Consider the following 12,652-nt stretch of genomic DNA (forward strand, 5'->3'; position numbering starts at 1 on the left):
TGTCCCCAGGGAGGGTTCTGGGTCAGTTGGAGCCCCAAAATGGGCAGATCCCAACCCCTCAGTGATCCCAAATCCTCTCTTTGGGGTCACCTGGATCAGACAAAGACCAAAGTGCACCTGTAACCCCCAAAAAATGGGGGGTTCCCAAAAAATCAGCACCAAAAAATGGGGGGGACCCAAAAAATCAGCACCAAAAAATGTCCCCAGGGAGGGTCCCGGGTCAGTTGGAGCCCCAAAATGGGGAGATCCCAACCCCTCAGTGATCCCAAATCCTGTATTTAGGGTCATTCTCATCAGCCACCCCCCAAAGTGCACCTGCAACCCCCAAAACCGGGGGGTCCCAAAAAATCAGCACCAAAAAATGGGGGGTTCCTAAAAAATCAGCACCAAAAAATGTCCCCAGGGAGGGTCCCGGGTCAGTTGGAGCCCCAAATTGGGCAGATCCCAAATCCTCAGTGATCCCAAATCCTCTCTTTGGGGTCACCTGGATCAGGCAGAGACCAAAGTGCACCTGAAAACCCCCAAAAATGGGGGGTCCCCAAAAAATCAGCACCAAAAAATGGGGGGTCCCCAAAAAATCAGCACCAAAAAATGGGGGGGACCCAAAAAATCAGCACCAAAAAATGTCCCCAGGGAGGGTCCCGAGTCAGTTGGAGCCCCAAAATGGGCAGATCCCAAATGGGGAGACCCCAAATCCTCCCTATTTAGGGTCATTCTCATCAGACAACCCCCAAAGTGCACCTGCAACCCCAAAAATGGGGGGACCCCAAAAAATCAGCACCAAAAAATGTCCCCAGGGAGGGTCCCGGGTCAGTTGGAGCCCCAAAATGGGGAGACCCCAAATGGGGAGACCCCAATCCCAAAGAAACCCCAAAAGCCAATTAAAAACCCCCAAATTGGGGTTAATGCCCCCCCAAAATGGAGTAAAATCCCCCCAAAATAGATTAAAATTGCCCCAAAATGGGATAAAATCACCCCAAAATTCAGTTGATGGCCCCAAAACGTCCCTGAAATTGGGAGAAATGACCCCAAAAATGGGATAAATCCTCTCAGGAATGGGAAAAATTACCCTAAAAATGGGATAAATCTCTGAAATGGGATAAATGACCCCAAAACCGGGATGAATCTTCTCAGGAATGGGATAGATAACCCCAAAAATGAAATAAATGACCCCGAAAATGGGACAAATCCTCTCAGGGATGGGATAAATGACCCCAAAAACGGCACAAATGACCCCAAAAATGGGACAAATCCTCTCAGGAATGGGATAAATGACCCCAGAAATGGAAAAGTCTCAAAAATTGGATAAATTACCCCAAAGATGGGATGAATCTTCTCAGAAATGGGATAAATAACCACAAATATGCAATAAATTACCCCCAAAAAATAGCACAAATGACCCCAAAAATGGGACAAATCCTCTCAGAAATGGGAAAAACGACCCCAAAAATGGCACAAATGACCCCAAAAATGGGACAAATCCTCTCAGAAAAGGGAAAAACTACCCCAAAAATGGAATAAATGACCCCAAAAATGGAATAAATGACCCCAAAAATGGGACAAATCCTCTCAGAAATGGGAAAAACGACCCCAAAAACGGCACAAATGACCCCAAAAATGGGACAAATCCTCTCAGAAAAGGGAAAAACGACCCCAAAAATGGAATAAATGACCCCAAAAATGGAATAAATGACCCCAAAAATGGGACAAATCCTCTCAGAAATGGGAAAAACGACCCCAAAAACGGCACAAATGACCCCAAAAATGGGACAAATCCTCTCAGAAAAGGGAAAAACTACCCCAAAAATGGAATAAATGACCCCAAAAATGGAATAAATGACCCCAAAAATGGGACAAATCCTCTCAGAAATGGGAAAAATGATCCCAAAACCGGGATTAACCCCCCCAAAAAGGGGCTAAAAGACCCCCGGAAGGGTCGGGACCCCCCCTTTGAGGGGCCCCCCCCCATTTTTGGGAGGGTGGGGGAGGGGCCGCCGTGACCTTTGCTGACGTGGGGGAGGGAAGCAGGAGCTGGGGAGAGGGGCGGCTAAAAATAGACCCCACGTGCCCGGGGAGGGAGGCTGATCTGGTGCCCCCACCCTCAGGGCTGGTCAGGGCCCTCCGGCTGCCTTGGGTGCCCCCAGAGCCCCAAAATCCAACCTGGGACCCCAAAATCCCCCAAAGCCCCTCAGACCCCTAAACCCAATCTGGGACCCCAAAGTCCCTCCCAGACCTCTAGGTGCCCCCCAGACCCCCAAAACTCCAACCCGGGACCCCCAAAGTCCCCCAAATCCCCCCAGACTCCCAAGAGCCCACCAGGACCCCCAAATTCCCCAACCCTGGGTGCCTCCCAGACCCCCAGACCCCACCTGGGACCCCAAAATTCCCCCAGGTACCTCCAGTTCCCCAACCCTTGGGTGCCCCCAGATCCCCAAAATCCAACCTGGGACCCCAAAGCCTCCAGACTCCCAAACCCCCAGACCCCAAACCCACCCGACCCCAAAGTCCCCTGCCCCCAGACCCCAAACCCAACCTGGGACCCCAAAATCCCTAACCTGGGTCCCCACCGACCCCAAAGCCAACCTGGACCCCAAAGTCCCTCAAACCCTTGGTGAGACCTAGACCCCCCAAACCTCCTGGGACCCCAAAGTCCCCCAAAGCCCCCAGACCTCAAGAACCCAACCTGGGACCTCCAAGTCCCCCAAACCTCTGGGTGCCCCCCAGACCCCCAAAATCCACCTGGGACCCCAAATCTCCCTAAAGTTCCCCAGACCCCCAAAACCCAACCTAGGACCCCAAAGTCCCACCCAAATCCCCCAGACTCCCAGAACCCACCCAGGACCCCTAAATTCCCTCAACCCTGGGTGCCCCCAGATCCCCCAAAACCCAACCTGGGACCCCAAAGTCCCCCTCAACATAGGTGCCCCCAGACTCCCAAATCCAACCTGGGACCCCAAAGTCCCCCTAAACCTCTGGGTGCCCCCCAGACCCCAACCTGGGACCCCAAAGTCTCCCCAGTCCTTGGGTGCCCCCCAGACTCCCCAAAACCCACCCAGGACTCCCAAAATCCCCCCAACCTTGGGTGCCCCCGACCCCCAAACCCACCCCGAGACCCCCAAACCCCCCAAACCCTGGGTGACCCCCAAAGCCCCCCAGACTCCCCAAACCCAACCCAGGACCCCAAAGTCCCCTCAAACTCTTGGGTGCCCCCAGACCCCCAAAACCCACCCAGGACCCCCAAATCCCCCAAAGCCCCCCCAGACTCCCAAACCCAGCCCAGGACCCCAAGCCCCCAATTCCCCCCATTCCCTTGACCCCGTGGGGGTCCCTGGGTGCCCCCTCTGACCCCATGGGTGTCCTGTGGGGGTCCCTGGGTGCCCCCCCTGACCCCATGGGTGCCCCGTGGGGGTCCCTGGGTGTCCCCCCTGATCCCCTGAGTCCTTCCCTGACCCCGTAGGTGTCCTTGGGTGCCCCTGTGGGTGCCCCCCCGGCCCTGTGGGGGTCCCTGGGTGCCCCCGCTGACCCCGTGGGTGCCCCCCCTTGATTTGGGGAGGGTCCCTGGGTGCCCCCCTTGCCCCCCTGGGTGTTCATGGTGCTGTGGGTGCTCCCCCAACCCTCGGGTCCCCAAACCCTGGGGTCGCCCCCCTGACCCTGTAGGTGCCCCTGGGTGCCCCCCTGACCCCATGAGGGTCCCTGGGTGACCCCCCCGCCCCTGTGGGTGCCCCGTGGGAGTCCCGTGGGTGCCCCCCTGGATTTGGGGGGGTCCCTGGGTGCCCCCCTTGCACCCCTGGGCGTTCATGGTGGGCTGGGGGGGCTCCACCACCTCCACCCGGGGGTCCCCAAACCCCCATCCCTCGGCTCCCCTGACCCCGTGGGTGCCCCCCCTGGATCTGGGGGGGTCCCTGGGTGCCCCCCCTTGCACCCCTGGGTGTTCATGGTGCTGTGGGTGCCCCCCAACCCTTATGTCCCCAAACCCTGGGGTTGCCTCCCCTGCCCCCGTAGGTGCCCCCCCGGATTTGGAGGGGTCCCTGGGTGCCCCCTGACCCCGTGGGTGCCCCCTGACCCCTGGGTTCTGGGGGGGTCCTGAGCACCCACCTTGCCCCCTGGGCGTTCATAGCCTTATGGGTGCCCCAACCCCGGGTCTCAACCCTGGGGTCGCCCCTGACCCTGTAGGTGCCCTGGGTGTCCCTGACCCCGTGGGTGCCCTAGGTGCCCCCTGACCCTGTGGGTGCCCCGTGGGAGTCTCTGGGTGCCCCCTGCCCCCGTGGGTGCCCACCTTGCCCCCCTGGGTGTTCATGGTGCTGTGGGTGCCCCCCCAACCCTCGGGTCCCCAAACCCTGGGGCTGCCCCCCTGACCCTGTAAGTGCCCCTGGGTGTTCCCCCTGACCCTGCGGGTGCCCCCCTGACCCCGTGGGTGCCCCCCCTGGATTTGGGGGGGTCCCTGGGCACCCACCTTGCACCCCTGGGCGTTCATGGGGGGCTGGGGGGGCTCCAGCAGCTCCACCCAGGGGTCCCCAAACCCCCATCCCTCGGCTCCCCGACCCCATGGGTGCCCCCTGACACCCTGGGTGCCCACCCTGGATCTGGGGATCCTGGGTGCCCCCGACCCCGTGGGTGCCCCCCCTTGATTTGGGGGGGTCCCTGGGCACCCACCTTGCAGCCCTGGGCGTTCATGGCTGCGAGGGTGCGGCGCAGGGCGGGGCTGGGGGCTCCAGCAGCTCCACCCGGGGTCCCCAAACCCCATCCTCGGCTCCCCTGACCCTGGTGCCCCCTGACCCGTGGGTGCCCCTCTGCCCCTGGGTGCCCCCTGCCCCCTGGGCACCCACCTTGCAGCCCTGGGCGTTCATGGCGGCGAGGGTGCGGCGCAGGGCGGGCTGGGGGGGCTCCAGCAGCTCCACCTGGGTGCGCACCGAGCTCTCCACGTAGGGCCCCACCAGGACGTAGCTCTCGCCCCACTCGTCCGCAGTCACCCGGGCCTTGGTCTGCAGCACCGTGTAGATCCCCCCCACTGCGGGGTGGGGGGTGAAAATGGGGGGTTAGGGGGGTCCTAAAATCACCTGAGACACCCCCAAACCCCTGGGACCTCCCCCAGGAATGTGGGATCCACCCCCAAGAATGTGGGACCCCCAAGCCACCCCCAGGACAGCTGGAGCCTTGGTCTGCAGCACCGTGTAGATCCCCCCCACTGCGGGGTGGGGGTGAAAATGGGGGTTAGGGGTCCCTAAAACATCCAGGACCCCCTGAACCCACCTCAAACCTGGGACCCCAAACCTCCCCCAAGGACAGCTGGGACCCCAAAACCTCCCCAGGAATGTGGGACCCCAAACCTCCCCAGTACAGCTGGAGCCTTGGGATGTAGCACCGTGTAGATCCCCCACTGCGGGGTGGGGGCGAAAATGGGGGTTAGGGGTCCCCTAAAACACCTGGGACCCCCTGAGACACCCCCAAACCCATGGGACCTCCCCAGGAATGTGGGACCCCAAAACCTCCCCAGGACAGCTGGAGCCTTGGGATGAAGGACAGTGCAGATCCTCCCACTGCGGGGTGGGGGCGACAAATGGGGGTCAGGGGACCCTAAAACACCCGGGACCCCCCTGAAACACCCCCAGAGTTGTGGGATCCACCCCAGGAATGTGGGACCCCCAAAACCTCCCCCAGGACCCCCAAAACCTCCCCCAGGACAGCTGGAGCCTTGGGATGAAGGACAGTGCAGATCCCCCCCACTGCGGGGTGGGGGTGAAAATGGGGGGTCAGGGGGTCCTAAAATCACCTGGGACCCCCCTGAACCCACCTGGAAACCTGGGACCCCCCAAAACCTCCCCCAGGACAGCTGGAGCCTTGGGATGAAGGACAGTGCAGATCCCCCACTGCGGGGTGGGGGTGAAAATGGGGGTCAGGGGGGTTCTGAAAACATCCAGGACCCCCCTGACCCCACCTGGAAACCTGGGACCCCCCAAAACCCTGCCAAGGCAACTGGGACCCCCCAAAACCCCTCCCAGGACAGCTGGAGCCTTGGGATGAAGGACTGTGTAGATCCCCCTCACTGTGTGTGGGGGGGGCGAAAATGGGGGGGCAGGGGGTCCCTAAAAACACCTGAGACACCCCCAAACCCATGGGACCTCCCCCAGGAATGTGGGACCCCCCCAAAACCTCCCCCAGGACAGCTGGAGCCTTGGGATGAAGGACAGTGCAGATCCCCCCCACTGCGGGGTGGGGGGCGAAAATGGGGGGTCAGGGGGCTCCTAAAACACCTGGGACCCCCCTGAGACACCCCCAGAGTCGTGGGATCCACCCCAGGAATGTGGGACCCCCCAAAACCCCCCCCCAGGACAGTTGGAGCCTTGGTCTGCAGCACCGTGTAGATCCCCCCCACTGCGGGGTGGGGGGCAAAAATGGGGGGTCAGGGGGTCCCTAAAAACACCTGGGACCCCCCTGAACCCACCTGGAAACCTGGGACCCCCCAAAACCTCCCCCAGGAATGTGGGACCCCCAAAACCTCCCCCAGGACAGCTGGAGCCTTGGGATGAAGGACAATGGAGATCCCCCCCAACTTTGGGGTGGGCAAAACAGGGGTCAGGGGTCCTAAAACACCTGGGAACCCCTGAGACCCCAGACTCTGGTACCACCCCAGACTCCTGGGACCACCTCCAGAAATGTGGGACCCCCCCCAAAACCCTGCCAAGACATCTGGGACCCCCCCCTGAAAATCCCCTCCAGGACCCCCCCCAAAACACCTGGACCCCCCCCAGGAGACCCCTGAGAGGGGGGAATTGTGGGGGGGGGGAATTTGGGGGCTTTCCTGAGGCATTGTGGGATATTCTGGGAATCCCATTCCGATCGGGCACTGGGATGATATCCTGGAATATCCCATAAAACATTGGGATAATATCCCTGGAATGTCCCACCATGGATACCCTGGAATATCCCATGGATACCCTGGAATGTCCCACCATGGATACCCTGGAATATCCCATGGATACCCTGGAATATCCCATAAAACATTGGGATAATATCCCTGGAATGTCCCACCATGGATACCCTGGAATATCCCATGGATACCCTGGAATATCCCACCATGGATACCCTGGAATATCCCATGGATACCCTGGAATATCCCATGGATATCCTGGAATATCCCATAAAACATTGGGATAATATCCCTGGAATGTCCCACTATGGATACCCTGGAATATCCCAGGGATACCCTGGAATATCCCACCATGGATACCCTGGAATATCCCATGGATACCCTGGAATATCCCATGGATATCCTGGAATATCCCATAAAACATTGGGATAATATCCCTGGAATGTCCCACTATGGATACCCTGGAATATCCCACCATGGATACCCTGGAATATCCCATGGATACCCTGGAAAATCCCATAAAACATTGGGATAATATCCCTGGAATGTCCCACCATGGATATCCTGGAATATCCCATGGATACCCTGGAATGTGCCACCATGGATACCCTGGAATATCCCATGGATACCCTGGAATATCCCAGGGATACCCTGGAATATCCCATAAAACATTGGGATAATACCCTGGAATGTCCCATGGATACCCTGGAATATCCCACCATGGATACCCTGGAATATCCCACCATGGATACCCTGGAATATCCCACCATGGATACCCTGGAATGTCCCACCATGGATATCCTGGAATGTCCCATGGATACCCTGGAATATCCCACCATGGATACCCTGGAATGTCCCATGGATACCCTGGAATGTCCCATGGATACCCTGGAATGTCCCATGGATACCCTGGAATATCCCATGGATACCCTGGAATGTCCCACCATGGATACCCTGGAATATCCCATGGATACCCTGGAATATCCCATAAAACATTGGGATAATATCCCTGGAATGTCCCACCATGGATACCCTGGAATATCCCATAGATACCCTGGAATATCCCATAAAACATTGGGATAATATCCCTGGAATGTCCCACCATGGATACCCTGGAATATCTCATGGATACTCTAGAATATCCCATGGATACCCTGGAATATCCCATAAAACATTGGGATAATATCCCTGGAATATCCTACCATGGATACCCTGGAATATCCCACAATGCCCTTGGAGCAGCCCCAGGGTTCCAAGGGGGGTCCCAGGGGAGGTTTGGGGGGGTCTGGGGGTGTCAGAGAGGATCCCAAAAGTGGTTTTGGGGGGCTTTATGGGGTTTTTTTGGGGGGGTCTCACCTTTATTGGCCACCTCTCAGCCCATGGGGAGGGTCAGGAGGGTTTGGGGTCTGGGAGTGTTGGAGGGGATCCCAAAGGGGGTTTGGGTTGGATTTAGGGTTTTTTGGGGTGGATTTAGGGTTTTTTTGGGGGGTCTCACCTTTATTGGCCACCTCCCAGCCCATGGGGAGGGGTTTGGGGTCTGGGGGTCCCAGGGCTCAAGGGGGATCCTGGGGTCCCAGGGGTGTCCAGGAGGATCAGAGGATCCCAAAAGGGTTTTGGGTGGATTACGTTTTTGGGGTGGATTTAGGGTTTTTTTGGGGGGGGTCTCACCTTTATTGGCCACCTCCCAGCCCATGGGGAGGGGTCAGGAGGAGTTTGGGGGGTCCCAGGAGTGTCCAGGGGGGTCTGGGGGTGTTGGAGGAGATCCCAAAGGGGGTTTTGGGGTGGATTTAGGGTTTTTTTGTATGGTCTCACCTTTATTGGCCACCTCCCAACCCATGGGGAGGGGTTTGGGGGGTCTGGGGGGATCCCAGGGCTCCAAGGGGGGTCCCAGGTGGGATTTAGGGTTATTTTTGGGTGGATTTAGGGTTTTTTTGGGGTGGATTTAGGGTTTTTTGGGGTGGATTTAGGGTTTTTTTGTATGGTCTCACCTTTATTGGCCACCTCCCAGCCCATGGGGAGGGGTTTGGGGGGTCTGGGGGGATCCCAGAGCTCCAAGGGGGGTCCCAGGAGAGGTTTGGGGGTGCTGGAGGATTTTTTTTGGTTGGATTTAGGGTTTTTTGGGTGAATTTAGGGTTTTTTGGGGGGGGGTCTCACCTTTATTGGCCACCTCCCAGGCCATGGGGAGGGGTTTGGGGGTCTGGGGTCCCAGGGCTCAAGGGGATCCTGGGGTCCCAGGGTGTCCAGGGGGTCAGAGGAGTCCCAAAGGGGTTTTGGGGAGGATTTAGGGTTTTTGGGGGGTCTCACCTTTATTGGCCACCTCCCAGCCCATGGGGAGGGGTTTGGGGGTCTGGGGGATCCTAGGGCTCCAAGGGGGATCCTGGGGGTCCTGGGGTGTCAGGGGTCGGAGGGGACCCCAAAGGGAGTTTTGGGGTGGATTTAGGGTTTTTTTGGGGGTCTCACCTTTATTGGCCACCTCCCAGCCCATGGGGAGGGGTTTGGGGGTCTGGGGCTGTCAGAGGGATCCCAAAGGAGTTTTGGGGTGAATTTAGGGTTTTTGGGGTGGTCTCACCTTTAGTGGCCACCTCCCAGCCCATGGGAGGGGGTTTGGGGGTCTGGGGGATCCCAGAGCTCCAAGGGGGTCCCAGGGAGTTTGGGAGGTCTGGGGGTGCTGGAGGGGTTTTTTGGGGTGGATTTAGGGTTTTTGGGGGTGGTCTCACCTTTGTTGGCCACCTCCAGCCCATGGGGAGGGGTTTGGGGGGTTTGGGGGTCCCAGGGCTCCAAGGGGCATCCTGGGGGTCCCAGGGGTGTCAGGGGTCAGAGGAGATCCCAAAGGGGTTTTGGGGTGGATTTAGGGTTTTTGGGGAATTAGGGTTTTTTGGGAGGTCTCACCTTTGTGGCCACCTCCCAGGCCACTCGAAGAGCACGGCGTTGTCGAGGGCTCGGGACCCCCAGTCCTCCAAGCCCGGCAGGGAACTCACGGACACACTGCGGGCCAGCGGCATCTGGGGGCCCAAAATGGGGGTCACTGGGGGCCCCAAAATCGGGGGACCCTAAAAATTGAGGGGACCCCAAAAATTGATGGGGACCCCAAAATTGAGGGGAGTCACGGGGAGGGCAATGGGACCCCCAAATTTGGGGGGTCAGAGGGACACACTGCGTGGCCAGCGGCATCTGGGGGCCCCAAAATAGGGGGTCACTGGGGGCCCTAAAATCGGGGGACCCCAAAATTGAGGTGGACCCCAAAAATTGAGGGGACCCCAAAATTGAGGGAGTCACAGAGGGGGTAATGGGACCCCAAATTTGGGGGTCAGAAGGACACACTGCGGGCCAGCGGCATCTGGGGGCCCCAAAATAGGGGGTCACTGGGGGCCCCAAAATCGGGGAGACCCCAAAAATTGAGGGGGACCCCAAAAATTGAGAGGAACCCCAAAAATTGAGGGGAGTCACAGGGAGGCAATGGGACCCCCAAATTTGGGGAGTCAGAGGGAACTCATGGACTCAATGGGGGCTAGGGTATCTGGGGGCCCAAAATCGGGGTACTGGGGTCCTAAACTGGGGGACCCCAAAAATCGAGGGGAACCCCAAAAATTCGAGGGGAGTCACGGGGGCAATGGGACCCCAAATATTAGGGGAGTCAGAGGGAACTCAGGGACTCAATGGGGGCTGGGGCATCTGGGGGCCCCAAAATAGGGGGTCACTGGGGGACCCCAAAATCAGGGGGACCCAAAATTGAGGGGGACCCCAAAAGAGTTGAGGGGGAGTCACAGGGGGGCAATGGGACCCCAAATTTGGAGGAGTCAGAGGGACTCAACTGGGGCCAGGGAACATCTGGGGGCCCCAAAATCGGGGGGTCACTGGAGTCCAAAATCGGGGGACCCTAAAATCAGAGGACCCCAAAAATTGAGGGGATCATGAGGGAGTCACAGGGGCAATGGGACCCCAAATTTGGGGAGTCAGAGGGATACACTGTGGGTCAGCGGCATCTGGGGGCCCCAAAATCGGGGGCTCACTGGGAGGGGGACCCTAAAATCGAGGGGGACCCCAAAATTGAGGGGAGTCACAGGGAGGGCAATGGGACCCCCAAATTTGGGGGGTCAGAGGGACACACTGCGGGCCAGCGGCATCTGGGGGTCCCAAAATTGGGGGTGGGGGCCCAAAAATCAGGAGACCTTCGTGAGGACCCCAAAGTGAGGGGCAAAAGTGAGAAGTCACAAGAGAGTATGGGACCCCAAATTTGGGAAGTCAGAGGAACTCATGGACTCAATGGGGGCTGGGGCATCTGGGGGGCCCCAAAATCAGAGAGGTCACTGGGGGCTAAAAATCGAGGAACCCCAAAAATTTAGGGAGTGCAGGGGGCAATGGGACCCAAAAATTAGAAGTCAGGGAACTCAGGGACTCCAATGGGGGCTGGGGCATCTGGGGGGCCCCAAAATGAGAGGTCACTAGAGGGGACCCCAAAAATCAGGGGACCCAAGAATTGAGGGACCCCAAAAATTGGAGAAGTCACAGAGGGGCAATGGGACCCCAAATTTGGGGGAGTCAGAAGGACACACTGCGGGCCAGCGGCATCTGGGGGCCCCAAAATCGGGGGTCACTGGGGCCCCAAAAGTGGGGGACCCTAAAAATTGGGACCCCAAAGTGGGGATCCCAAGAATTGAGGGTGCAGGGGGAATGCAGGACCCCAAATTTAGGGAGTCAAAGGGATACACTGTGGGTGAGCGGCATCTGGGGGGGCCCCAAATCGGGGAAGTCACTGGGGGTCCCAAAAATCGAGGGGGACCCCAAAAAGTGAGGGAGTCACAGAGAGGGCAATGGGACCCCCAAATTTGGAGGGAGTTAAAAGGACACAGTGGGGGTTTAAGGGGGCATCTGGGGGGCACCAAAATCGGGAGGGGTCACTGGGGGGCCCCAAAAATCGGAGAGGACTCTCAAAAAATTGAGGGGGAGTCACTGGGAGGACCCAGTAAAGTTGGGAGTGGACACCAAGAATTGGGGGCACGGGGGGAAATGGGACCCCCATAGAAGCCCCAGGACTCCCCATGGGAGCCCCCACCCCAATAACCCTCCAGGACCCCCCACCCACGGGACCCCCAGAGAGCCCCCAGGACCCCCTCCCCATCCATGAGACCCCTAGAAGCCCCAGGACCCCCCAAAATCCCCCATAGAGCCCCCACCCCAATAACCCCCAGGACCCCCCTCCAACTACGGGACCCCCACAGAGACCCCCATAGGAGCTCCCCCACCCCAATAACCCCCTCAGCACCACGAGGGACCCCAGGACCCCCAGGACCCCCAAAATCCCCCAGAACCCCCCTTGGAGCCCCCACCCAATAACCCCTAGCACCACGAGGGACCCCTAAGCACCCACGGACCCCAGAGGGATCCCCAGGACCCCCAAAAATACCCCCAGAACCCCCCATAGGGCCCCCATGCCCCCAGGACCACCCTCCACCCACGGGACCCCCAGAGACCCCAGGACCCCCAAACACCCACGAGACCCCAGAGAAGCCCCCAGGACCCTCCCATAGACCCCCAGCCCAATAACCCCCAGGACCCCCTCCATCCACGGGACCCCCCACAGAGACCCCCCTAGGAGCCCCCCACCCCAATAACCCCCTCAGCACCACGAGGACCCTCCCACACCCCAGGATGCCCCCAGAATCCCCAGGACCCCCAAAATCCCCAGAACCCCCATAGGGCCCCCACCCCAATAACCCCCAGCACCACGAGGACCCCTAAACACCCCAGGACCCCCAGGACCCCCAGGACCCCAAAATCCCCAGA

The 12,652-nt window shown here is 59.2% G+C and overlaps 1 protein-coding gene across 1 annotated transcript in view; it reads right to left on the reverse strand.

Moving 5' to 3' along the window:
• LOC126648205 (glycogen [starch] synthase, muscle-like) overlaps positions 1-9,870 on the reverse strand; it is a 34,586-nt gene extending 24,716 nt beyond the window's left edge. Inside the window, 3 exon segments of the mRNA XM_050330934.1 lie at positions 4,827-5,008; positions 9,023-9,047; positions 9,781-9,870. Coding sequence (XP_050186891.1) covers positions 4,827-5,008; positions 9,023-9,047; positions 9,781-9,870 — 297 coding nt within the window.
• Positions 9,871-12,652: the final 2,782 nt, after the last annotated feature.

The sequence above is a fragment of the Myiozetetes cayanensis genome, unplaced genomic scaffold (genome assembly GCF_022539395.1).
Source record: "Myiozetetes cayanensis isolate MyiCay16 unplaced genomic scaffold, myiCay2020 scf452, whole genome shotgun sequence".
Classification (NCBI taxonomy): domain Eukaryota; kingdom Metazoa; phylum Chordata; class Aves; order Passeriformes; family Tyrannidae; genus Myiozetetes; species Myiozetetes cayanensis.